At 41.7% G+C, this 27331-nt stretch overlaps 1 protein-coding gene across 2 annotated transcripts in view; it reads right to left on the bottom strand.

The window, feature by feature from the left end:
- MPPED2 (metallophosphoesterase domain containing 2) overlaps positions 1–27331 on the bottom strand; it is a 164819-nt gene that overhangs the window by 62515 nt on the left and 74973 nt on the right. For both annotated transcript variants that reach the window (XM_006753939.2, XM_006753938.2), the window contains exon 4: positions 14343–14568. In XM_006753939.2, the coding sequence (XP_006754002.1) occupies positions 14343–14568 (226 nt within the window). The remainder of the gene's footprint in view (positions 1–14342; positions 14569–27331) is intronic.

The raw sequence follows: 27331 nt of genomic DNA, 5'->3' as shown, positions 1-27331 counted from the left end.
CAAGGGAGGGTGGGAATAAAAAAAAAAGGACAATCACAAAATTGTGCTGGGTTTTATGGTTAGTCAACACTGTAGTTCACATTCTCACTTTAAGTATCAAATGAGAATTACATCCCAGATACACATAAAGTTATTATTAATAGGCAACTTTTGCTCAACAACATACTTCTAGATTGTCTAATATGAATAATGCCTTATTTTCTCTTCCAGTCAACTGCCCTGTGCAGCTTATTGTATAACACAGCCAGGCTACACAAGTTATATTTTCTATAAACTTTTCCTCCTCCTAAACCACAGCTCTGCAATTGTACATTAGCATTTTCTTACTGTCTTTTCAAACGGTATTTTCTTTCTTGACAATGCAATCAGTATATAAAAACCAAATTTCACCGCCTGGTCCCGTTTAATGCAAACTGAACACCCTAAACCCCAGCCTGACAAGGGGAATGCGTTAAGCTCCGGGACAAAAGCATCCAAGTCGACCTGTTTTGCAGACTGATTAATAGAAACAAGCTCCAAGGACTAATCACAAGTCGAGCGAGCCCTGTTTTGCAGATTAATAGAACAAAGACACCCGAGAGGAGGGGAGGTTACAGCACCAGAATACAAATAAGCAAAGGTAGGCACCAGGCTTTCCTCCACTGAAGTCACATCCTATAAAGCCAGACCCACAGACCTCAAGTCCCAGGGTGCCATGTTCAGGGATAAACCAAAACATGGCACCAAAGAGGTCTGGGTTCCCTCCATCGCCCCAGCACTAAATGAACCATCTAGGCGCCACCTTCTACGGAGATTCTGATGTAAAAGAGGAAACAACATTTTCCCTCAGAATGAGGCTGGCCCTGGGTGCTCTGGGGAATCCTTCCATGTCACCCCGGCAAACCACAGCACTTGTTGATTAGGATGGACGCTACCACCTCCCCAGCAATGGTAATCTGTGAAGTGTGTGTGCACGCCCAGGCCCACAAATAGACAGGAACTATACACACAGGGTCAGCATAATGTTAGAAGAGAGCTCATTGCAAAATTACCCCTCGACACAGATTTTACAAGAGAATGTGGCCTTTTTTTCCCCGACTGTAAAAAACAAAGACTTGCCCGCTGTAAGAATATTCAAAATCCCACGGAAGTAGAATGAAAGAAAGAAAGAAAAAAAAGAACATGCATAAGGGAACATCGCTGTTTGACTGTGGTGTAGTACCTCTCAGTTTTCATTTGCTCTGTATATTTATATGTTTTTGGTAATGCTATGAGCCCTCTGTATATTTTTAGTGGAGATAGGGCTTTTGAAGTGCTTACTGCTAAATATGAGAAGAAAAACATATCACTGCTCTCTGATGACTGATGCTAATTCTTGAATGACTTAAAACCAGGTGAATGTGTGAATTTCTACTGGAATCGTACAGTTTTCATCGGTGTGCGTATCTGGTTCACTGAAGAGAGTTTACACAGCTTGGGAAACAACCTTCAGGAATTTAGAGGTCTGGCTTTTTGCTGTTGTTGTTTTTTTTGTCTCCGTCCCAAGAAGAGGATTAGGTTCAATGGACAAAGAGAATGCATTTTCCCCTGGCATACTTGTATTCCGCTTTATCAATAATCTGATTATTCTGTTTATTGCAATAATCAAGGAGGGAAAAACATCTGTAATGAAGACCATAAATATCAACAGTTACAAATCTCCGAACTGACTTCCGTGTACTGTTAAGCCTGTGGTCTTCAGGCCAGCTGAACTGCAGAATTTCCAAAGCAGTGATCCTGTTTCTCTCAGGCTTTTCAGAACAGAGTTCAAACTCCACAGAAGGTCATTTCTATAGCAAATCACCTAAAAAGCAACACCCTTGATACCCTTCTTGGTATCAGATTTTCCCTTTAATAGAAATACTGAACAGCATATAAACAGGGTTTTTGAATGTACGAAGGTGCTCAGTACCCTGAAAATTCCCTTGCCTTTCATGGCCCTGTCTCTGAAGCTGCTGCAAGCCACAACTATACAGAACTCATCTCCGGAAAGAGCTATTTAAAAGCACACAGGTCAAGGCCACACACTCCCTTAGGTTTCCTCCCATTTTTCCTACTCATGCTGCTGGACCAATAGGTAAATTATTCTCTTGCAGAAGTATATCTTTTTAAACGAGAGGCTGAATTTGGATTAGAAAATAAACTAATCTTTGCTGTTTCATGTGGGGGGGGGGAAGAGAGAGAAGCATGAGGAATGTACACTAGCTGAGGCATCGTAAGCATAGCCTAAAACACTCATTCTTTAATCCTTCCTCTGTATTAATTTATACAAACAATATAAAAGCAAACCCTACAAATGGAGCTTCTGAAATTTCTTTTCCACAGTATTTTTTCCCTTAATTCATAATACCAAAGGGTAAGAAGTAAAAAAAATGTAACGAAGTGGCTAATAATTGCCCAGTGGCGTTATTTCCAAATAGTTTTGCCATTTTCAATTTGTGCATAGGTGTTAGTCTAGCATCTTTTGTTTATTCTGAAAAGATCAAAGCAAGAAGGTGTTTTCTATTGATTCTTCATTCAAAATAAAAACAGAGGCCAGATGATGGCTAGTGAATTGGGGATTAGACTTTTAAATCCTGAATGCAATAAAAAGTCCCCCCCACGCCCTCGCCTAAAACTTGTCTTCTATAATCCTCTTTTTAGAACCAGGATACTCTGAGCCATTTCCCATCGCTCACAAAGCCTTGTGTGGCATGAAAACTCAGAACATCTTATTGGACTCAGTGTTCAGATTGAATGTGTCCCATAATTTCAATACATACAGTAGCTTGAAATGTAGTGAGAAAAAAAATAGAGTAATCTCCAGTTATGAAGCCAGGCAGGCATCAGAGCCACTTAGTCTTAAGTGCAATCATTTTGTACACAGTATGTTAAAATAAAAAAAAAGTGCATAGCCAATTTTAGGAAAAAAATGGAAAACCAGTGTGCCTAATCTGGACTATTTTTTTTTACCCTTGCAAACATAGTATTGGTTTTACTTAGTCTTCAATGTTGATTTACTAGGAGTTCATATGAAATTTTAGCACCACTTTTTAAAAAATGTGAGCTATCCTAAACCCACATGCCAGACATTTAGACCTGAAAGTATCTAAATTACCCAATAAATACCACCAGCACCTTCAAAGGCTGTCTTGGGCAGTTGTATTCTGGGAAGGATCTTATTTACACTAGCTAGTTCTTAACTATTTTCTCCAATTTCCCTTTTATATACCAAGTGCTTCTCTTTGTTGACTTTTCATTTTTCACTAAAAATTTCATACTTGGACGTTACTAGTCATAGTAACTGTATTTACACTTTAACTAAGCTGATCTTTTCTAATATATGAGCAAAACTTATATCCCCTCCTGAATTAATGCAGATTTGTAATTCATCTTTTCTACATTTTACAGAATGTAGACACATTCTGTTAATGCAGAGGCTGTCAAATTTGTCACTAATTTCCTGTGTAAGCAGTCCTCATGGAACATTCCACATTCAATTTATAGTCCCCATCCAAGATTACCTTTATTTTTCTTGGGTGAAAACACAGTACCAAGTGTTACTGATATATTCAAAACGATATTCATGTAAGTGACCTTAAAAATGCCCATATGTCTTCGTTTAACAGACATCCATTCACTCTTCTATGTCTTTTGACTTAGTGCAGCTGATATATGGAGTTCCTTCCTGAAATGGTTTGCAGTTATCCAGATCATAAGCAACTTGCTGTGCAAAGAAACTGTAGAACAATTGCTTTTGAAAATACTCTCTCTCTTTCTCATACACACACAAATAGGGGTAACCATTTTCCTAGACTAAGTTTTCTATTCACCTCATTTCTGCTCCTTTTTATTCTCCCCTTCTACACTGGTATACCATCATAAAAAAAGAAAAAGAGACAACCAAGATGGCAGCATAGGTAAACACCTGTACTTGCTGCCTCTCACAACCACATCAAAACTACAATTAAAAGACAAAACAAATATCATCCAGAACCACAGGAAATTCGCTGGCTGAGTGGAAGTTCTACAACTAGAAGGAAAGAGAAAAGTGCATTGAGACTGGTAGGAGGTGTGAAGGTGCGGAGGTGTGAAGGCGTGCGTGAAACGGGCCAGCAACTGCGTGTGCTGTTGTATTTTTCAATCAGGAGAGAGATATAAGCTCCCGATTGCTCTGAACTCCAGTTCCGGGCGAGACTCTGGGGGCCCAGACTCATACGGGGAGAATCTGGACTGTCTGGCTATTGGGCCGGAACACAAGGGCAGCTTTCTCTCAGAGGTGCTCGCAGCGATCATTGCTCCTACATGGGGCCGCGGGACACAGAGACCAGGGGACCTCTCCGGAGCAGGGCTGACTGGCAGCCATTGCTGTTTACTCTGCCCTGGTGATTCCTTGAGACCCTGCCCTACCCAATTTACAACCCACCCAAGCTGTGTGCAGCAGCTTTTGCATATCAATGGCCTGTCCTTTTGCTACCTAAAACCTAACAGACTGCAGCTGGGTCAGAGAGCGCCAAAGCTTCCAAAAGAAGGCCTAAGGCCTGGCAGCAGCAGACTGCATTGCTTCACAGCTGGGCCTCATCTGGGCACTTCCAAACCCCAAACAAAGAGGATATAGAGTTCAAAACCACGGTTATAAGATTACTCACGAATCTTCTAGAAATCTCCAAGAAATTTAGTGAGACCCTCAAGGATATCAAAAAGGACCAATCAGAAATTAAGAGTCCTGTTGTTTGCCAGCCCAGATGTTGTCCAGCTGGTGCTCCACAGCTCCTACCTGAAAACTCACTTCCCCTGAAAGCCACGTCGTAAATGAGGACTCCAGCAATGGTATCTCATGCCTGTGAATTCCAGGATACGGCGATGGGAGTCAGGGGGCATTTGAGTGGAACTGCAGAGCGGATGACAAGTCTGTTCTGATGCAGGAAAGCCAGGAAGCTGAGGCTGTGAAGCGAGCATGCAAATATCTGCATGGGAATATGTGTCTACATTGTAAATAGACTAGATGATACTGGTTTCGCTTGCTAGTTGTCTAAAAAGAATTATCTAGCCCGGCCGGCGTGGCTCAGTGTGTGAGCATCGGCCTATGAACCAGAAGGTCATGGTTTGATTCCCAGTAAGGGCACATGCCCGGGTGTGGGCTTGATCCCCAGTGTAGGGGTTGCAGGAGGCAGCCGATCAGTGATTCTCTCTCATCATTGATGTTTCTATCTCTCTCTCCCTCTCCCTTCCTCTCTGAAATTAATAATAAAAATATATTTTTTAAAAAAATGAAGAGGTAAAGATAAAGGTAAAGATAAAAATTATGAACAACAAAGTGACAACCAATACATATCTATCAACAAGTGAATCTAAAACTCAAGTGAATAAAAAAGCTGATGAACAGAATAAACTGGTGAATATAATAGAATCAGGGGCATAGAAAGGGAGTAGACTGACCATTCTTGGGGGAAAGGGAGTGTGGGGGGTGCAGGAAGAGATTAGACAAAAATCTTACACTTATGGACGAGGACAGTGGGGGGAGGGTAAGGGCATGGGGTGGAGGTGGGAACCGGGTGGAGGGGAGCTAGGGGGAAAAAAGAGGAACAACTATAATAATCTGAACAATAAAGATTTATTAAAAGAAAAAGAAAAACAAACAGCCCTGGCCAGTGGCTCAGTTGGTTGGAACATCATCCCATACACCAAAAAGGCTGCAGATTTAATTCCCGGTGATGGCAATTACTAGGTTTTGGGTTCAATCTCTGGTAGGGGTATATCTCGGAGGCAAATAATCAATGTTTCTCTCTCACACTGATATTCCTCTCTCTCTCTCTCTCTCTCTCCTCTCTCACTTCCTCTCTCTCTAAAATCAATGAACATATCCTGGAGTGAGGATTGCAAAACAAAACAAAAGCAAACAAACAAAAAACCTAGCCATTACAAAACTACACAATTGCTACTTTTCAGGGAAGAAAATAATACTTACTGAGCATTTCCTGAGTGCCAGAATCTTAGCACCATCATTACATTTTAATTCCATGAAATATATACTGAATAGTAAAAAAAGAAAAAGAAAAAGAAAAAAAAAGGCTGTGGGGTTGAACTTCTTGGGAAATGAGCATCCTTGGGTAAGTTATTTAACTTCTGTAACCAATTTTATCATGTCCCACGTGGGGTTTGTAAAATTACCTTCTCTATAGGGTTGCTGTGAGGCTTCAAAACAATGTTCTATGAAGTACCTGTATGTGGGTGATGCCCAATACATAGTAATTATTATTTGCATACCCATTTGACAGATGAATTTGCAGTTCAGGGAAATGAAATAACAAGGTAAGTGAGTTAAAGGAACTTATGTAGTTACCTGAACTCACTTGTGAGAACATCTGAGCTATAGGGGAGAAGTGCGCCCCTGGAAGGCAAAGCAGCAGTAGTGTATGGGAATCTGGCAAAGATGGGTCAAGACTGTCAATGGAGCCCTAGAGGACTCCCTATCTGGTAACACCTGGAGAAATTCACACGACACTTAGTGTTCAGAGTATAAAGTGAGAAATCCATGTTTGCCAAATAGCTTGAAAATAAATGGCACAGAATCTACATGACTTCAGTTTAACTCTAAGAATTCAACCACTGAGAATTCCACCGTTGCAAAAAGAGAATATGAAATACTTGATAACTGGTTTCTAATGTCCAAAGGACTTGCTGAGGGCCCATCTGGTTTAGCTTCCTACCAAACTCACACCTCATGCTGACTTCCTTTACCGCAGCTTGGAGAGGCAGTCTCCAACTCTAACGGAGATTTCCACGCAGCTCACAACCTGGAGATAAGGCATCTGAGGGGAAAAGGTGGCAATGAAGAGCCTAAAACTTTTGTTGGAGCCTTCCTTTGAAGACTCTAACTGCTTTCAAGTTAAGTTTGTCCAACTACTCCCATTCTTTACCTTGACTAAACCTGCACACCTGGAGAGATGCTACTATGCTTTCTGTATTGTTGAATGTTCAGGAAGGATCTAGATATGTTCATGAAGCTCATGAATATAATTTAGCACTCTGTTTGATTCCATTACATTCTACCATCTCTGGCCCTCCTTGTAGATTGGTGGCTATGCTAGATCTTGTATTGGAAATACTTTCTTTCCTTTTGTAACTGGGTGTCTCATCTGTGTAGACCTTCAGTCCATCAACCACGGGCACATCTCTACTGCCACCACCCTTACTCATCCATTCATTCAGCAGATGTGGACTTAGCATCCACTCTATGCCAGCACTGGGCTAGCCTAGGGTATGCCTAGAGAACAAAGCCAACAGGATTTCTGCCCTCGTGGAGCTTATAGCCACTGTAGAATCCCTTCTACCCACCACCAGCAGCTCTGGGTTAAAAAGAAAGCTGTCAGTTTAACATGAGAGGTTGAAAGAGCACCCGGCAGCCAGCCAGCTGGGTCTCAACGTGAAGGTCCAGGTCTTCTCTGTAGCCTGGTGTCTGGACTCTCGCCAGGCCTGACTTCAGTGGGGGCACGTGGCCAGCGTTTTCTTCTCGGTGCATATGCCCAGGGCTGCTGTCTCTCTCACCTGCTACTTGGCTCCTGGGAGGGAAAAAGCCACATGCACCTCACACCCGCCCCCCCCACCCATGGGTGTGCAAAGCAAACGGAAGCTGTCTCTATGGAGCAGAAGCACCAGAAATACCTGGTCCAGGTCTTACAAGAAGTAGATTATTCATTTTTAAAACCCTAGTTTCCAGAGCACACCATGTAAGAGATAATGGATCGTCCCTTGGTTCTGTCACCTCCACATTCCTATTTCCCCCCCCACAGGCACCTTATCACTGGGTCCTGAGAGCTCCTGAAGCTACTGGCTTGGACTTCTGTCTGCCCTTTTTGTCACTAGATGGACACAGCGAGAGCTCTAAGTGGCCACTTCCTGCATTGCCTCAGGTCAAAGAGCAGAGGGACATCAGCAGCTACTAGGATACCCTGGTTTAGTCTAAAGAACTCAGCAAAGGAACTCGGGATTCTAGCCCCTCTTCTTCCCAAACTAACTCTGTGACTTTGGGCACGTCACCTCTTCTCTGTTAAAAACTCTATCTTGATATCCTGCGTCAACATGGGACAATGCCAAGGAGACCTATAAACACTTGTAAATGCTGGTTATTGTTGCTTTCAATACATACTCTGCTGATTTTGATTGCTTAGAATTGTTTTTCTACTTAAATTTTAATTTCTTAGGATGATTGTGAAGGCCAAATGTGATAGCACGTGAAAACTCTGAGTGAAAAATACCATCCAAATGTCAGTTTATTATCGTTGTCTGCTGATTGATTTTGTCTCTCAGAATGCACAGGCAAAAACTTAAGGTATGCCAGTGGCTGAAACACAACCAACACTTGTACGCCCCATCTGTCTATACAACCACCACCAACACATCAGAGAAAGGCACAGGACAGGCCTCCTAGGTTTGGACAGAGTGGGAGGAAAGGTAGGTAGGAGGTGGCTTCAACATCACCAGGTCTGCATACACCGCCTTTTGAAATGGTAGATACTGACACGGCTGACAATGGGAGGTAGGAAGCCAAGGGATTGGCTTTGCTTTCTCCTTTTTCAAATAAACAGGGCAATTGTCAAACCATAAGTGAATCGGACCCCGGGCAGCTTTAAGAGCAGTCAGCTGTATTCTGAAACGGGCAAAAATGTAAACAGAGCCTGAAACTTTAGAGCAGGACAGGCCCGACCATAGGTTTCATTATGGGAGAGTCTGTGGGCCCTGAGCCAAGAAAAATGAAATGCTAGCCTGGGCCTTTAAACAGAATCATGTAAAAGCGGAGTGCATATTTGTTTAGCGCGCCCGCACACACACACACACACACGCGCGCACACGCACACACACACACGCACACGCACACATACACTCTCGCACACAGACCTTTTCTGTGCCGATACCTTTCTGAACCCTCCTGAATAAAAGCCGGAATCCTGGGAACGTGGTACAGAACCAACATTGTGTGTATAGTTCTGGTTCTTTGATGTGAAAGGGCTTTCCTGCAGAATATGGAGATTTTTTTTATCTCCTCCTCCTCCTCCTTCTTCTTTCTTTTGGCCAAGTTAATGACAAAGTATGACTGCGATCATAAAATAAATGAGCCCATTCCACCGATCCCCAAATCTGAATTCTATCTTTTGAACTGCCAATTGGTTTGCGAGTCCGCTCACTCAATATCTGCTGTTAATTTGTTTGCTATTTTGAGAACTTGAAGACTGTCATCAAAGTACATGATGCATTACAAAACTTATAATTGGAAATTAAAACATCTGACGCTTTTCCGACGGGTTAAACATAAAGCACTCTTGCACTGAACAGAACAAGGAAACGTGAGCAACCTTGTGGCTGTTGGTATGCAAGCACAATTACCAATGCCGCAGAGTGGAATCAACACTTAACTCCCACTTTGAAAAATGCTGAGAAAATTACATCTCAATGAATGAATGAACTCAACATGTTTATGATACTAAATGGGGGGAAGCAAGAAGGGGAGAGCCGGGTCCTACTCACGCTTTCTTTGAAAATGCAACTCTATGGGCTTTCTCTTGCTATTTCAGCCGTTTTAGAATTACGCTGTCTAGGTTCCAGATCTAATTTTCCTGCTGCAGAAGTTAAGGCACTTCCTCCACAGTTACTAAATCTGACAAATTACACCTGGGTCTACTCTAACATGAAAAAGTGTGCTCTTTGTTCCTGACCCCTTGGTCAGCCCAGAGATCAAATTCCTGCACGTAGGAAAGCCCCACTCATATTCATTAAAAGCCACGGGAGACCGGCTCTGCACTGCTGCGGAAGAGGGGACCGATGTGCAGGCTGCTTCTGAACCCCACAACCGCTCTGCTCAGAGCAATATAGACTCTACTTTTTGTAGCTGGGCTGCTGGTCAATTAGCACCTGGATTTTTTTTCTCTCTAAACAGTACCTTAGAAACAAAACAGCAGCTGAAATCAGAAAAAAAAGGAAGGGGCTAGTGAGTGTTTAAATGCCAAGTTCCATGAGTGAGTTTGCCAAAACTTGCTTGCACTAAAATGCTGGCTGCACAAAACAGTAACCAAAAATACAAAAAATGATTTAAAAATGCCACTGTCCCTCTACCCTGGCCAGACAAGCAGTTTGTTACCACAGTGGCTAATACTGGGCAGATTAGAGTGTTGTCTCCTCTTTCTAACCATCCTCAGCCTTTGGAAAAGACGTTACAGAGCTGAATATCGAAAACAGGAAATCAGGAAGCATCTTGGCGGCAGAGAATCAACACGAGGGATATAAGAAACCCACAAGCTTTCCTGTGGGGACAGCAAAGTCCTAGGGGGGCCTAGCTGCCTGCAACACAGACCCTCTTCTTCTGTCCCCCGAGGAGGGGGAGAAAAACATAACAGGAGAAGTTAAGAAAAGGTGTGGCTGAACTGCGGCTCCCAAAGACGACAGCACATCCTGCCTGATCCCTTTCTTTAAGATTCCTGGAATAACAAGATGGTGAAGGAAAATAGACAGAAGCCACAAGAAGCTGTCAAAAGGCCTCTTGAGGCAGAGGAGTCCCCAGGAAGGCATCAACTTTCATCCTCCTTCCAGGGGAGCACCTTTCTCCCTGGACAAGGCACCCCACTTAACAACGTCTTCAGTGTGGGCCACTGAATCCCCCAGGCCCAACAAACCATATCCAGCTGCCTCCCTTGGGCATCTAAGGAGTACCGTGCACTCCAATTGTAAACACACGTGAAAGCCCTGCAGTTGTCTGTTATTTTCCACATACATGTCCCCACTACACGGTAAGTCAGGAGATACTGCTTTCATCCTCCCTGATCTTTAGGAAGCTCTCCTTACATGTTTATAACTTGTCATATTACAAGCTGTAAGCATGTAATGAATGTGGACTAACAGTCCTTTTCTGTAAGAGACCAAGTCACATTTTTTAGATACATGAGTCATAGCTATCTTCCTGGTCAGATGGCAATTACTTTTGAGAAACCCATGACAGGATGGAAATCTGTAGTATCTAGGTTCTTATTTTGATTTCTGTTTTATCCATTAGCACCACTAGCAAATCAGCAAATCAGAGAACTTAATATTTCCTCCAAAAAAAAGTCATTGGAAAGGCATGTAAATCAAATGTAAACCTGTTCCCATAGGTTTTTTGTTTTTTTGTGGTTTTTTTTTTGGGGGGGGTGGGGGGTTACAATATCTAATGGGTTACTAAGCAAGCATTCACCAATGGGAGAATAACAGGGAAGGGAAAACCTAACTTCTGAAGTGAGAAAAGTGGTAACTTAGCTTCTAGTTGAATTCTTAATAGCGAAAGAGGTTAAAAAATGTATATAAGATACCAAAATAATAAAGCAGGCCTGCGAAATCCCAACTTTGAAGATTCTGACTTTGGTGGCATTACAGTGAGTGGCACAGGAAGAGACCAGTGCAGAACCCATTGCCCCTGTTTTTGACAAGAGAGAAGTTGAGAGATTCACCTTGTCACCCAATCAGCAGAGGCTAGAACCCACCCCATCAGACTCCTAGTGCAATAGTCTTTGTATGGAGTGGACAAAGGTACAAAATAGACTGGAAACACCAACCCCACTATATCAGTAATAGCTTCTCAAAGGCTTACTCGATCCCAGGAAGTCTTCTGCGTGCTGCGGATGCATTAACTCATCTATCCTTCTAACAACCGCGTGAGGGACGTCAGGCTACTATCTCCCACTTCAGAGATGAGCAAAGCGATGCATGGAGATGTTCAGAAACGCACCCCAGGTCCCAGAGCTGGGTAAGTGGGATATCTGGTAAAATCTGCCCTCCCTGCACAGAAATGCTCCTGGAAGCTTCCCTAAGTCAGTGTTCAGATGATAAACAGTCCTGGGAATATTAATTTGGACAAAACAGCATCATAATAAGATCCAAATTCCTGAAGCCTCCAAAATATAGGATGAGACTGAAATTTCCTTTTCACCAACCTCTGCATTTTTCGTCAAAAGACAAAGTAGCAACAATTCCTATGGATGAGACAAATTCCACGTAGAGATCTCCTTTGCTATAGTGAGGTGCTAGGCAGGAAGTAGTTCAAACTTTTTGGAAACCCCAACAAAATATGTACAAAACCAACCTCAAGACAACATTTCAGATGGCTAATGGTGCCTATTTTCTTGTCTTTACCACCTTTTCCAATATTCACATAAAATTCCTGAATAATATGAATCCAGTGCAGACATAAACTTTGTCCGAAGTTTGTACCACCACCAAACATGAATTACCTGTCATCACATCCCATATTTGAATTACAATGGTATGTTTTTTATTTCTTGAGATGCTCCAAAATCTGCCCCAGGATCCAAAATCACTCCCTCATTCATCACAGCCCTAATCTGATTTAGCTAAAACAGACGCTACACAGGTCTGGGTCTGCACAGAGAGGGAGGAAGTTTGTTTGCTATCATCACTTCCGCAACTATCAACCCAGGGATCTCGGAAAGTTCTGCATGTTCAGGAGTAGCCTTCAATCTTCTGTGCCCTTTGAAGATTTTTCTGAAATCATCTGAAGTTATTGAATAAATGACCAGGACTCCACACAGAGCTTCTCTGTCAGTCAGAGGTCATGCCTCGACTACCAGAGAGTCAGGAAGAAGCAGCTGAAACGCTCCCTCTCTCTCCTACTGTTTACCCAGAAATGCTCATATCAACCTCCCACTCTACCCTGACGTTCGTTTTCAGGTTCCTGTTTAATAAGACTAGTTTCTGCTGTTTATTCTCTTTTCCCTTCACAAAGCCTTCTCACATATACAGTAATTAATTGATATACATCAAGAAAGCTGGGTATAGTCACTGCAGATAATAGCCTCTGATTCCCACACCATGACCACCGCCACCCAGCTGTTCCATGTACCCTGCCGTCAGACTTAAATCAGGAGGCTGCCATTTGGTACCTGTGTGATTCTTGAGCAGTTCCTTAACCTTTCTGTGCCCGAGTTTTCTCATCTGCCAAATAAGAATCATAACAGTGCCTATCTCTTAACGAAAGGTCTTTTGAATAAAGGAGATACTAGATACAAATAGGATTTAGAATAGTGCCTGGCATACATAGTAAGGACTCAGTTAAGAGTTCAAAACCATGGCCAGGCTGATTTTAACACGGATATACTTCCTGTACCCACTCATCAGTCCTTTTGGATGACAAATAAAATAGAAACTATCTCAACTTTCTATGCTACAGAGGACAAACCAAACTGTCGAATGGGGTAGCCAATCTGAATGTACTCTCTTTGTCCTCTTCCAGCCTAACCTGCAACTCCTGGGGCAGGGCTGGAGTACTTCTCCAGGTTGGGTGGGTAAAAATTAATTCTTCTGCTCTATATACACATGGAACGCTTAAACATTACATAAATTATAAAAATCCAAGACTTGTTTGATATGGATGATCTGAACTGTCCCATTTTAAAGATGAAAAATCTGGCTCTGAAGGCTCCAGACCCTATAAATACTTAGCGGCAGAGCCAAGGCCAGAAAATTATTAATTATTATTCTAATCAAACCACCAGGGACTCTTCTAAATCCATTGCAAATGTCACGTGACTTAATCTTCATCATAACGGTCTAAAGTGGGTATTAGTTTCACCCCCTTAGAGATGCAGACACTGGGGCTCAAACTCTGTCAATTAGCTTCTTCAAAACCAGACAACTGATGACTGATAGAGCCAAGGTCAACATACTTCCTGACTGGCCCCAAAGGATATGCCCCTGCTCCCAGCTTTCTAGATCTCAGTGCTGAGGACTCTAGGACTGAGCTCGCAGCCTGTGACTTCCTAACTGCCGCTGCATCCGCTTTTGAAAAACACAGACTCCTGGGCTCCACTTCAGGAAGCAGAATCAGTCTCCGTGGGCAGGGCTACAAAATCTGTATTTCGTCAGAGTTAGTGATTCTGATGTATTAGTCAGAGTTGAGAAACCCCAATCTAAGCAAGATATTTTATGAGTGCTCCAGTCATCAGCTGAGAGGGAAATGAGTGACCGAAGGCAGATGGAATGATCCGTGTAGCTGAATCTGCATGGAGAGGAACAATGGAGACCTTGCCCCAAACCCATCTGTGTCCCACTGAGGCACAAGGAAGCCTTACCCACATCTGCCAAAGCCCAGCTCGCATCGATATTGCCTAAAGACATCTGCATCACATGCAAACAATAAACACAGCCCTCCCCAGCAGTGCCAGACGACCGTGTTCTGTCCGAAAATCAGCAAGAAGGTTTCTTTGCAGCCTCGTCCTTTTCATTAAGGCACCAAAGTCTGCATGCACCACGCTTTCTTAGCGCTGAGCAATTCAGAAGGCAAGACTCTTCGAATGAACACTTACCAAGGTGCACCGTATATCCTGAATCCCTTCACTGTTACCTCCGAGTCTTGTAAGTAAATACTGTTTGTCAGGAGGGACTGAACGTTGTCAAAGTCCTCTGGTTTCAATTTGGACACAGAGGGGAAACGGTAGTAGTCCTGTTTAACGAGGTCTGCCATGAATTCCTTATCAAATGTCAGTTCATGATTCCCAGCAATCACTATTTTATATTCATACGGCAGGTTTCCTGAAAGAAGAAAAAAAAAGAGCACCAATTAGCACGTTCATTTCCCATCACGAAGTACAACAGCCGAGATTGCGTGATTAGCAGCCGGTATGCCCAAATGAAATAGCTCATGCATTCCTTTATATTTCCATGGGAACCAAAATTTATGACTACTCCTTTATGCTAACAAAAATGACAATAAATGGGAAATGGAAAGCTTCTAAGAAGCTAAAAAGCTACTAAGAAGACATTAAGTTTTCTGGTTCCATTTCCCTCTTCTGTATGCTGCAGAGTCACTGTGATGAATCCAGCAAAAAACACTTTAATCATGATTCTTAAAAGAGGTCTGGACTTGGTTTAGTCCTCAAAAAATAAGCAGACCACACTGTAAGGCATGTAGACATAGAATCACTATGTTTTATGCCTGAAACCAATATAATATTGTACGCCAACCGTACTTCAATAAAATATATGTCAACCAACTATTCTTAACAACTTAGATAACCACTAGATTTTTTTAAACATATCCTTCATATAAAAAACGTGGCACAGCCAAGCATTCCACAATTTAAACAAATGAAAGGAACTCCGTAATACAATTTCATATGTAAGTTAAAGTCTACCTTTGGACTCAGGAATAAAAAGAACATTAATAATGCCTCTCCCTCCCCCCATTAGCAGGCTAACTTTCCACCCACTGGGGATGGGAAAAGAAACTGTAAAGCTTAACCCCCTTTTAATATTTATGGAATGGAAATGGGAGTTCTCGGTGTGTGCTTTTTATGCAAAAGTTTCTCGATCGAAATGAGATAATTCTGGGAAGAAGAATGAAAGCTATAAAGGAAAACCCAAACACCAGACTTCTGCATAGATTTATAATGTTTGAATAAAGTACAGATCATACATATTAATAACTCACCGTGATGCTATAAGAACCAAAATCCAAAGGGAGATAGTGTCGGGCAGCTGTCCCCATCCTGAAATTAATGCCCTTTCTATTCGTTTTCATTACCCATTCCTCAAGGCTCACCGCTGGGCTGCTACTCATTTCATTTTATTTTGAAAGGGAAAAAGGGAGGGACAATGGTGCCTGTAATTCCAGCTTCCCGAGGCTCCTGGGTCCAACGCAAAATGAATGTTCCCTGCTATCCCAGGAAGAGTGAAAATTACCACAAGCAGGACACTGGATACACTTGTAAAGAACTGGTCCTCACCAGCAAGCCAGAGTCAATGATTTAATTAATGAAGTTTAGTGGGGAAGAGAATTCTTTTTTGGGGGGCGGCGGTGAGGAAGGGGCAAATTTTGTCACGGGTCCACATGGATTTCAGCAATGCAAACTGTAGGGATTTCACTGTGAAGTCCACAATCCCAGTAGCACACTGCAAACGTATCTGCCAACAGTGAAGGGATTTTTAAGATTGCTAAAATATGCTTTGTAATGCTACTGGTTTTTCTTTGGCTTCCACTTTTTAGGCGTCTAACAGCAATAAAATAGCATATACAGCATGTAGGTTAATGGGGAGGCTAAAGAGAGCGATGAAGGAGTCAGAAAATAAGAGAAAGGTGGAACTGAAAACACAGTGGCCAAGTGTCAATGGGTGTCCTTGGCTACCGGCCCAGGATGCTGTGACGTGCCTTTGGCCTCAGTTATTTGCAAGGTGGACAGCTCGTGGAGAATAGAAAGCTTCTCTTAAATGCATGTTTATGTGAGCTTATAATCTGCACTCGCATAATGCAATAAGGAGTGCAATGCATATATTGTAAACTACCCGGATAATGATAATATTTTGCACAATTCCTTGCAATCAAAATACAGATGAAAGATACATAACAGGCTGCAAATTCCCAGCACTGCACATGCTGGAAACTTGTGAGATGCCACACAATTCTAATATCAAGGCTCTGTGACCCCTCTGGCTTAACAGGATATCCCCAGCATCACCTGTGTTCCTGAGTCTGGAACGTTTTCCTGGACAGTAATCTGTTCCAAGGCAGGTCCTACCAGCGTGAATCTTTGAGCAACTGTATTTGTACAAGTCACACTGTAGCTGCCCGGTTTCCCTTTAATCATTCATGATGATGGACTCACTGTAAGCCTTTTCTTTATGCACCACCGCTCTTGCAAGAGGGCTTGGCTTCTTGCTTTTTCCATTTTAGAGCTTTGGTTCAGAGATGGCAAGGGTGAGATTGGGAGGCAAGGCAAAGGAAATACATGTTTCCCCTTCAGACCAGTGTAAGAAAAATAAAGTAAAACTGCTGCAAAGTAAATCTTCCTCAGGAAGATAGGACTCCTCGGGGTCTTTTAAATCAAATTGGGAGACGCGACATAAAGAAGTAGCCACCAAAATGAACAGCCGCAGAAACTGTGATGAAATTTACACACTGCCAACAAACTCATCTCTTCCTGAGAATCCAATAGTAGTTTCCAACTTCCATTTTCTGTCACCTATGTTATGAGACTGTCTGACATATTTTCTTTTTTTGCTGAACTGACCTTTCATCTATAATCTGCCAACCTTTATGTTTTATATGAAAAGTGTAAGCAGGGCAACTGACAAACCTCCTGTTACTTGACAGCATTTTATTTTTTTCCAAACCAGATTAATGTGGAAGTTTCTGCAGTCAAGCTCCAAACTTCTTGGTATTCAAATAGCATCAAATAAACAGATGCCTGCTTTTATCTATTTTATTCAAACTTGCCTGAGTAAAAAAACCAAGACCACATGAAAAAATTCTTGCTTTAAATGACCTAAGGCACTCAACCAACTAACCAGTCCCATCTTTCCCAAGACATGATATATGTCCTACTTGTGATATACAAAATTATTTTAGGTGGAATGGCGATAAACTTTTGGCAAAATGTCAAATTTTTTGTATGTTTTAAAAATACATATTTGAAAAGTATACTGTAACAGTGCAAATAACATAAATTCACTTTTCTCTTTTTCATTTTTATATAGGGTGGGGCAAAAGTAAGTTTCAGTGGTTCAAATGGAAAATAGTACAATAATTAATAAATAATACAAGAATAAACTGTGTTTTGCATACTCGCAACTGTAGACCTACTTTTGCCTCAGCCTACATATAATACATGAGATGATTTAAAGAAAACTATTGAACAAATGATTGTACAGATAATTCACAAATATGGCAAATAACAGCACAGCTAATTCACAGATATGATGATGATAGCAAGTGATGCATAATATGTGGGAAACTAGTCCATTGGATCAGGTTGGAGCTATAGACCATGGTGAGGCCATAACTTCTTAGAAGCAGCAATTAAGTCTTATTCTAATCTGTATCTCGTATTGTATCTGTTATCGTCTAGTGCAGTGGTTCTCAACCTTCCTAATGCCGTGACCCTTTAATACAGTTCCTCATGTTGTGGTGACCCCCAACCATAAAATTATTTTTGTTGCTACTTCATAACTGTAATTTTGCTACTGTTATGAATCGTAGTATAAATATCTGATGTGCAGGATGTATTTTCATTGTTATAAATTGAACATAATTAAAGCATAGTGATTAATCACAAAACAATATGTAATTATATATGTGTTTTCCGATGGTCTTAGGCGACCCCTGTGAAAGGGTCGTTCGACCCCCAAAGGGGTCACGACCCACAGGTTGAGAACCGCTGGTCTAGTGGTACCACATAAATAGATGCTCACCTAAAATCTAAAGGATAATGAAAGCCAGCTGGGTCCTCACTGCTGCTCTGCAATCCTACTTGTCCCACGTTCTTGATGCGGCCTGTCCCCTAAGCAGTCACCTCTTTAGCTTCCAGGCTCCTTTTGACTCCCCTCTTGGCATACAATGTGCCCTCTGACCTCAAGGTAGGCTCTCTTCACTCCCTCCTAACTGTTCCATCACTCTGTTTGCATCATCTCATCTTTCTAATAATTGGCCTCTTAATCCCATTCCTCCCACTCCCACTGGCACTTTCCTTTTCCAGACAGCTCTCTGATTATATAGGATCTTTCTCTCTATTTAGTCCTCCTCCTTAGTGAGTTTATGTTTCCCCACCCCAAGAAAACAGAAAACAAGCAGCCCTTGACACACACACACACACACACACACACACACACACACACACATACGTACCTCACCTACAATTCTAAACCATCCCTAACTTTTGCTTCTTCTTTGAGATGCTTCCTCATTTCACTTCTATACTTCAGAAAAGAGAATTCCAGAGGCTAGCAACTGGTAGTAGGCCAAATTCAGCCCACGGGTATATTATAGTTGGCCCTCAACTGTTTCATTTCATTTTTTTAATTGAACTAATATTTAGAAATCTGGGTATCTGGTTTTCTAGCTTACTTTGGAAAATTAAAAGATCAGGCAATGCTGACCTTCAGTCTGCCACAGACCTCCCCACTCTCTATTACTTCTCACATCTGGCCTATTTATCATGTTTGCCTTGCCTGATGGGTGACTCTTATCAGAATTCGCAACTTAGAGCCAAATGGTTACTCAGAATTTACCCAACAAAATCTGGCTTCTGTTTCTATTCTCTTCCAAAAGCTTACCCTGGAATGTTGATAATAACCTAATAGCCAGGCCAAGGCTTTTTTCTCCATTCTCATCTCTATTGATCACACTGCAGTGTCATTCCTGTCACTCAAAGTATCAGTTCCCTTGAATCCTGATGTCCCACTCAGGTTTCCTCCTCCCTCTCTGATGTTGCCCTTCCCCCCTCTTCTTCCTCAGCTCCCTCTGCATCTTGGCTGTCTCATTACTTTCTCCCTCTTCATCTTTACTTCTATGAGTATTACTTAAAATATTTTCTGACGGCATGTTTCCCATTTCTGTTCTTTGTGATTCAGTTTTTAAACTAGTACAATGAAACCATGGAGGTGGCCTGGAGTCAACAGTGGAGACACCAGACTTTGCCATGCATCAGCTGCGTAACCTTGGATGGAGTTCTTATGTTCTCTTAATAGGCACTAGCAAATGTGGGAAATAACTGCATCCCCCCAGAGGTTGTTTTCAAGATAAAATGAGAAGAAGCTTCTAAAGCACATGCATGATATGGAGCACAAACAACCAGTGCATGTTAATTATTTTTCACTCCATTTTTTAAAGTTTTGCTCTTTGTATATGACATGTCTCCCCCTAGACAGTGAGGTCTTTGAAGGCATGAACCTTGGCTTGTGGTTCTTTGTTTTACACAAGGTACCCAGTTCAATACTGTCCAAATGGCAGGCTCACAGCTAGTATCTGTTGAATAAGTGAAGGAATGAATGAATCTCTCTAAGATCTGCCAGGAGCTTCCTTAGAATTCCAGGAACAGAGCTTGCCAACTGGGCTACGACAAGACTTAAACCAGGGTCATGCTGTCCCCCTGAAGTGTCCTATTCCCTGCTTCCAAATCCAGTCTACCCAAATAATCTCCAACAACTATTTTTTAATGCAGTTTTCTGAAATATAAGCAGGAGGAAAATAATAGTACTACCCCCAAAGTTTGGTGAGCATTAAGCAAGATACTGCATGTAATGAACCTACAATTTCTAACACTTCATAATCACTCAGTAGTTGCATTATAATAATTATTATAATGATTAACCTTCCCAGTTGCTATCCAAGAAAAATATCAGTTTATCCACAGATTGGATCACTCCCTGGTCACAATGGCAATAGTCTTAAAAAAAAAAAGTATTTGAAGATGAGAATGAAAACTTGGATTTTCCAAAGGCAAGAACTGGCATGGTCCAAGGTGCCCTTCAAGTTGACAGAAGTATTGTTAAGGTCATTAAAGCATCTGGATCTAGAGGTGGGTGGTCTATGAGGCTTCCAAGCTACACACAGTACAAACATACCCACCTCTGTTGAGATGATTCTAATCTTGCAAAATGCATACCTGAACACACCACTTCTTTCCTCCTTCTGTTGTCCCGTCAGTCAGCCATCCCGTCTAATATTTACTGAATAACAAAAAAAGTGCCAGGATGGGCTTCTCATTCACAGTGACTAGTATAACCTGGGACAGATAACACCCAGATTCCATTTCTCTCCAGTGACTACTCATTCGGAGCGTCCCCAATATCTTCATAGAATCAGATGCGTGTGCAGAGAGGAACGGAATATTCAGTAAAGTCCAAGATCTTCAGGTACGCACATGTCTGATAAATCCACAACTTTAAAGCAGACATACAGCAAACTGTGTCAAGGTCAGCCTCCCTTCCTTATCAAAGCCTGGACATTTAATCTGTCACTTAACACGGCCCCTATAAATCACAGCACATGAACCCAGAAGGAGCCGCAGAGACAGCCTGATGTGGTGATTTGAAAGCTGTGCCCATGAGCCTTGGCGACATGAGGAAAGAGCCAAGGGCGGAAGGGAGGGCCCTGCTTCCCTTTATTTTACAGTTCAGGGGAAGATTTCGTTTGGCGAAAGGTATCACTGTCTTAAAAATATTAAAAAGAAAAACCACTGATTTATCCAGTTCCATGTCAGTGATGAAGAAACAGTGCGAGGGAGGTGCTGCCACTCACTAAGCAGTCACAGGCAAGGTTGGTGGCACCAGAGGGACAAGAATAGCTCCTTTGCCTCCTGTGCTAGTTTTTCTTTCAGGTGATTTCAGATTTTTAACAACCTTATGACCAGGGATTCCCAACGTGGGGCACATGTCCCACAGGGGGGCAATTTGATTTTTAGGGGGGGGCAATTGGAGAATGAGTTATTAACAGTGAATTTTTTGCATTTCTTATGGTTCTTGGGGGGCTCATATAGAGTATATAAATACATATTGTGACATATTTATGCATTTCAGTTCTCTATTATATGTTTTGAAACTGTATTTGCTATTTTTTCACATCATTCATATTATTATTATTAACAATTTCTTAGTGATTTCTTCCTCAGTACTTCAACTGTCCTTTCCGTCTTTTATTTTTCTCTTTCATGAGTGCCATGTTCTTTGGAAGCTTGTTTAGACCAAGTTAATGTCCTTTTAGGCTTTCTCCACAAGAATAGAAGTTCACTGTTTTGAATAATAAAAATTATTTGTCATGGGGTGGGGGTGGGCATCAAGATTTTAGAGATGCTTAGGTGGAGCATGGCCAAAAAAGGTTGGGAACCACTGCTCTAGACCTATCTCAAGTCCTCCTCATACCATTCTTCCACCTACGGTGATTTTTTCTCTAGTTCCAAGCAGCTATGGCCCTTTTTGTTTATGCTATGAAATAGAACTCACTTCTAGATGTTTGCCTGGCTGTGTCATGGATTTCTCCTCCAGTGGACATTGAGCCATGTCAGCCTCGCAACTCTGACAACACACATCCTGGCTCATTTCAGGCATTCCCCAAATACTACTGCAGCTATGGGTGTAATTTCTTACCCTCTAGCTCCCAGAAGAATTTGGGAGCCTACCCAAGAAGGGAAGGTCACAGACTTGAGAAGGAGAAGAGAAACAATGCTCCTCTCCTCAACTTTATTCAGGGTCCCAAGCTACACACAGTACAAACATACTGTGGCTCTATTAGGAGAACTAAGAGGAGACTATGACTGGAGAGTAGAAGTTCAAGGTAATAAATCTAAATGCCTCTATGGAGCCAGAGAGGTAAAACAGAAATGTGACTTGGACTAGGTAGAAGTACTAGAGAGCAGTAAGGACTAGCGCACATGTGCATCACCATCTTAAAATAAACATATGTAAGTATTGCTTTGGCCGAACAAGTTTCCTTGCTAACTTGCCCCTACTCCTGACACAACACCAGTAAAAATTAATGTCCCTCAAGATTAAGTACCATATAATTGCAACCAATTTTCTGTTACAAATCATTATAGAATGTATTCCTCTAGAAAACTCAAGTTCAGGTCAGATAAAAATCCAAAGTCAATTCCAGATCAGTCACTTTTCTTGGGAATCTTCTTGCCACGTGCTAGAAGCCAGCTCCTGCACCATACTCTTCTTTCCTCATGAGTAGGGAATGGTGGGAAATAGGGGCAACCACATGGCTAATGACAGATACCACCTTTTCTATGCACCATTTTAATCAGGTGAATTGATTGTTCTCTCGTATTTATTCTGCTAAAACCAAGAGGGGAAATAAAGGAACCAAGAGCACAACAGTAGTTCTTCGTGAAGGAGAACATCCCAAAGCAAACAGTGTGAGGGAGGTGCTGCCACTCACCTTGGAACTAGAGAATACAGTTTCTTTGTTGGGTTTCCTGGGTAAAAGAAAACCTAGTTGTATAAAGTTGACACATTTCAAGATCTCCAATCCTTATGCCCACTCCCCTCCATACTCCTAAATTATAGACTTTGAAAATAAACGAGAAGATAAAAATTGTTGGTGGCTTAATCCTCATGTTAAATAAAGCTCACTATGTAGCAAGAAGAAAGCAACAGAGATGACAAGACAGAAAGAGAACCTGCTATGGCTCCCAGATGCCAAACTCACAGGGCACAGCCTTCGGGCTCACTTTCCCTTGCCAAGGTGCAGGAAAGAAACTAACTTTCTGAGATTAAAAAGAATAAAACAGACGTATAGTCAGGTCTGTCATCATGGGACTGGTTCTAACCAAAAGAGACAATCAATCACATCTCTGAAACCTTCAGCCTGCATGGGGCAGTGCCAGGGGCCTTTCAAAACACTGTCCTTATGCCAATATTATAAAGGGACCTTGCTGTACCCCCCAGGTGGATGAAAGAAGGCAATGTCTTCTGTTTAAAATGATTATGCCTTTAATATCATGACTCTAGCAGAGAGGGAGAATGTTCAAACCCTTAAAGTCTCTCTATTCCACTGAGGACTGAATAATAATAACTTGGGCTTAAAAACTAGCCAAGCAGAAAATTTTTCAGTAGTAAGAAAGGAATAAAAAATACCAATGCTTTGAGGAGAAGAACTCGGAGGCTGTGGAATGGCTAGGAGATAGGTCATCTACTAATAAACTCCATCACTGACAATTACTGGGGGCTAATATCAGAGAAGGGCTGAGTCCAGGGAGGCAGGGAGAGGACTCTCTCGGCTATACTGGGCAGAGACCACCTTTCCCTGCTAACACCTAGGAAAATGCTTGGCACTGAGTTGGTGCATACTGCCTACTCGTTAAGTGAATGAATGAAGCTCCAGCAACCCCTCTGGGCTCCACGGTTTGCACTCACTTGCCTGGGCTGCAAAGCCACCAGAAACATTCAATCAGGGTCACGCTGTCTCTGACCTCAGTCTGTCCCCCGTCAGGCTCCATTAATGTTCACAAGTCCTGACAGCTCTAACATTAATACTCACACTTGCTGATGGAGCCACACAGCAGGTTCAGACTGCTACCTTCTCCTCTGAAACTCATGCATTAGGGTTTCTTCCATGCTTGCAATGGGAAACCAAGTCTAAGAAATATTAAACACAGAAAACTATATTACAATGATGTCAGGACTGGCCAGAAACCCAGGGGAAAGCAAGGAATGACGAGTGAGAGTCCAGCAGCCTGCTGCAGGAATCAGGGCTGGGGTAAGAAGCCACAGCTGAAACTCTCCCTCCTCCTCTTCGGCCTTCACGAGAAAAGAATCTCAAGGCTCCAGGAGAAGTTATAAGCCTCAACCTACACAAAGGAGACAAAACTCCATCCCCCACGGAGGAAAGCAGACCACCTCTGCACCTGAACAGTCACCAGGATATGGCACTGAGGACAGGTAACGTAACGTAGGAGTGTAAACCATGAGAGGACAGGCCATACTAGTATGCATAACTATGTACTAAGGACCTGCAAACAGCTCAGAAATTTCATTCTTGCTCAGCAGCAACTGGTTTGCATGCATTCCTATCTCAACCATAACCGTATCCAACAAGACTCTTTGTGATTTAAACACACACACACACACACACTATAGAAACACTCATTCACGCTCATATATTTTAAAAGACAATCATAACATAGTAAAAATGAATGACAACATCCTCTTCATTTCCCAAATGAGTATCTCTAAGTTGCCACCCAGGCCAGCATGATGTGTTCTACAATGTGAAGCTGTGGTGGTAACTGTTACCGGTAGTGTGGCTCCAATTATACTTGAGTATTAGGATCTGGCTGGACAACTGGAACCATAGCTGGTCTCTTCACTGTTTTTTGTTTATCCCACCTTCTCCTTCCAAATGAAAGCCCTGTCTTGTTGGGACAGATTTATATCCCGTACAACAAATTCGATCTGAACACACTAAACTGGATCCAACTGAGGGTTCCACTGGGGAGTCACAAGAAAAATTTGGTTAGGACTTTGTCAAGACTCATCCCGACCAGCTGTGTGCATGTTCATATCACTCAAATGTATTGGAATGTAGGGACAGATGGGTTTGGGGGTCAGACAGATTTAGGACCAACTGTCTGGTTCACTCACTTCTTACATATGAAACGCAAACTTAAAACATGTTATTTAACTTTCCCTTTAACAGAAAAAGTGAGGATAATTGTACAACCTACATTACAGAGTGGATATGCAGATTGAGAAAGATCCATAAAGGACCTAACCCTACCCGGGCACAAAAAGGGGGATTGTTATTATTATGATTTTGATCTTGTCCTCTGTTTTGCATTGTCGCTTCATTCAGGATAAGGGGTCCATCTCCTACTTCCTACCACCTTAAAGGAGTATTCAATGAGTATCTTTAACAAACTGGTAGTGTTAAGTGACAAAGTCTATGGTGAGCTGAAGAATAGTATGTTGTTTTTTTCACCATAAAGCCTTTAAAAAGTAACTAAGAAAAGGTGTTCCTTCCAGCAATAATTATAAAAACAAGTGCCAATTGTTCTACTGAATAATTAGAGGAACAATGTGTTTGCACTGTAAACCATACAGTATGGTGGAAATAAAATTAAATAAAAATAACACGGGTATCAAGGCTATATTCATTACATCCAGTAATGATTTTGAGGCTTTTTAGATTCCCTCCCCACCTTAACCCTGTGGAGAATAATAAAAAAATCTTTCTGTACTACGTGGTATTATTTTTGCATGCTGAAGCAATGCCTGGGCAAATGAATGCAGGACATCGCTGTGCCATGATTCCAAGGGGCTGGTCCACAGAAGCCAGAGCAGAGGGTTGACAATGGAAATAAAATCTCTGCTTTAACAGTGCCACTGGGGCTAGATGAAAATGGTCTTCCAGAACTTGATTAAAACTAAATTGAAAAAGAACATATTTGGCTAATATTACATTAGACTAAAATATAGAAATGAACCCTAATACTCTTGAAATCTAATAAGAAAGAGCCATCTCAATTTCCAAACTTTCAAAAGCATATTCTTTAAATGCATCACAGATCAATTTACATGGTACTTTTGCCAATAAGCAAAACCAAATCCCAGGTTCCAATTGGCTTATATTGGAAAGTGTGAGAGCAAATGCTAGAAAATGCAATTACTGCAAACAAACTCCATTTTCTCTCCTCTGAAGGGAATTTCAGAGAATATTTTATTGCCATCAAATAATATTTCTGAAGGCATCAATACACAATTCTATTTTCTCTTCAGAGTCCCTACTCACTGTATAATCTAATCCACTCTACACAAGATCTTGAAATTTAGAGAGGAGCCTACGAAAGGGGATATTACCTTGCACATACATCCTACGTCAATTTCAATAATTTGCACTCTGGACAGGAAGTTGCATATAGCAAAATTTAGGGCCCAATAAAATTGACTTTTTCTATTTTATAACTTGAAATTTTAATGAAGCATTTCAAGAATAAAATTTTAAAAGAAACCTCTCAGGGAAGGTTATTTTGATCAATAGTGACAGCAATGAGATGGAGAGAATGGAGACCACATTCATTTCCTCTCCCATTTCTGCTTCTCCCCCGCCCACAACTGGAAAAATTCTCCAATAAAAACTCCATATCATCAGAAGCTACACAGAAGACTTCCTGGGGAGTGTGGAATCATGAAGTGTCCTACTGATAAGGTTTTTGTTTCATGGAAACACTAGTTCCAAGGAGTCTTTCCTTCGGAATAGCTTCGTGGCCTAAATGCCACCAGCCTCCCCTCTAGGAAGAAGGAGCTTAAAGGATGCTGCAGGAGAATTCCTCAGGAAGAAAGGACTTCTGCAGAGCCCACCATGACATCGGGGCCCAAGGTTTATTCCACATTTTTATTCCTTACCCATATGTTATGCTCTGAATGTCTGTGTCCCCCTAAAATTCATAGATAAATCCTAATCCTCAAAATGATGGTATTTGGAGGTGGGGCCTTTGGGAACTGATTAGGTCTTGAGGGTGGTAGCTCCCATAAATGGGATTAATATCCTTATAAAAGAGCTCCCTAGCCCAGTGATGGCGAACCTTTTGAGCTCAGCGTGTCAGCATTTTGAAAAACCCTAACTTAATTCTGGTGCCGTGTCACATATAGAAATGTTTTGATATTTACAACCATAGTAAAACAAAGATTTATATTCTTGATATTTATTTTATATATTTAAATGGCATTTAACAAAGAAACATCAACCCAAAAAATGAGTTCGCGTGTCACCTCTGACACACTTGTCATAGGTTCGCCATTACTGCCCTAGCCCCTTCTACCATATATAGGCACAGTGACAAGGAGCTATCTATGAACCAAGAAGAGAGCTCTCACCAGAACATGACCATGCTGATATCCTAATTCTGGACTTCCCAGACTCAAGAACTGATAAAATAAACTGTTGTTTAACTCACCCAATCTGTAGTATTTTGTTGTGGCCGCTCAAGCAAAAAAATATACCTTCCTATAGAGTAGACTTTGTTTAATCTATTTTACACACTAAAGTTGAGGTAATCTTATATGTGTTTTGTTGTTGTTG

The sequence above is a fragment of the Myotis davidii genome, unplaced genomic scaffold (genome assembly GCF_000327345.1).
Source record: "Myotis davidii unplaced genomic scaffold, ASM32734v1 scaffold330, whole genome shotgun sequence".
NCBI classification, from domain to species: domain Eukaryota; kingdom Metazoa; phylum Chordata; class Mammalia; order Chiroptera; family Vespertilionidae; genus Myotis; species Myotis davidii.
The sequence above is the reverse complement of the archived record's forward strand: the minus strand, read 5'-3'. Positions and strand labels throughout refer to the sequence as shown.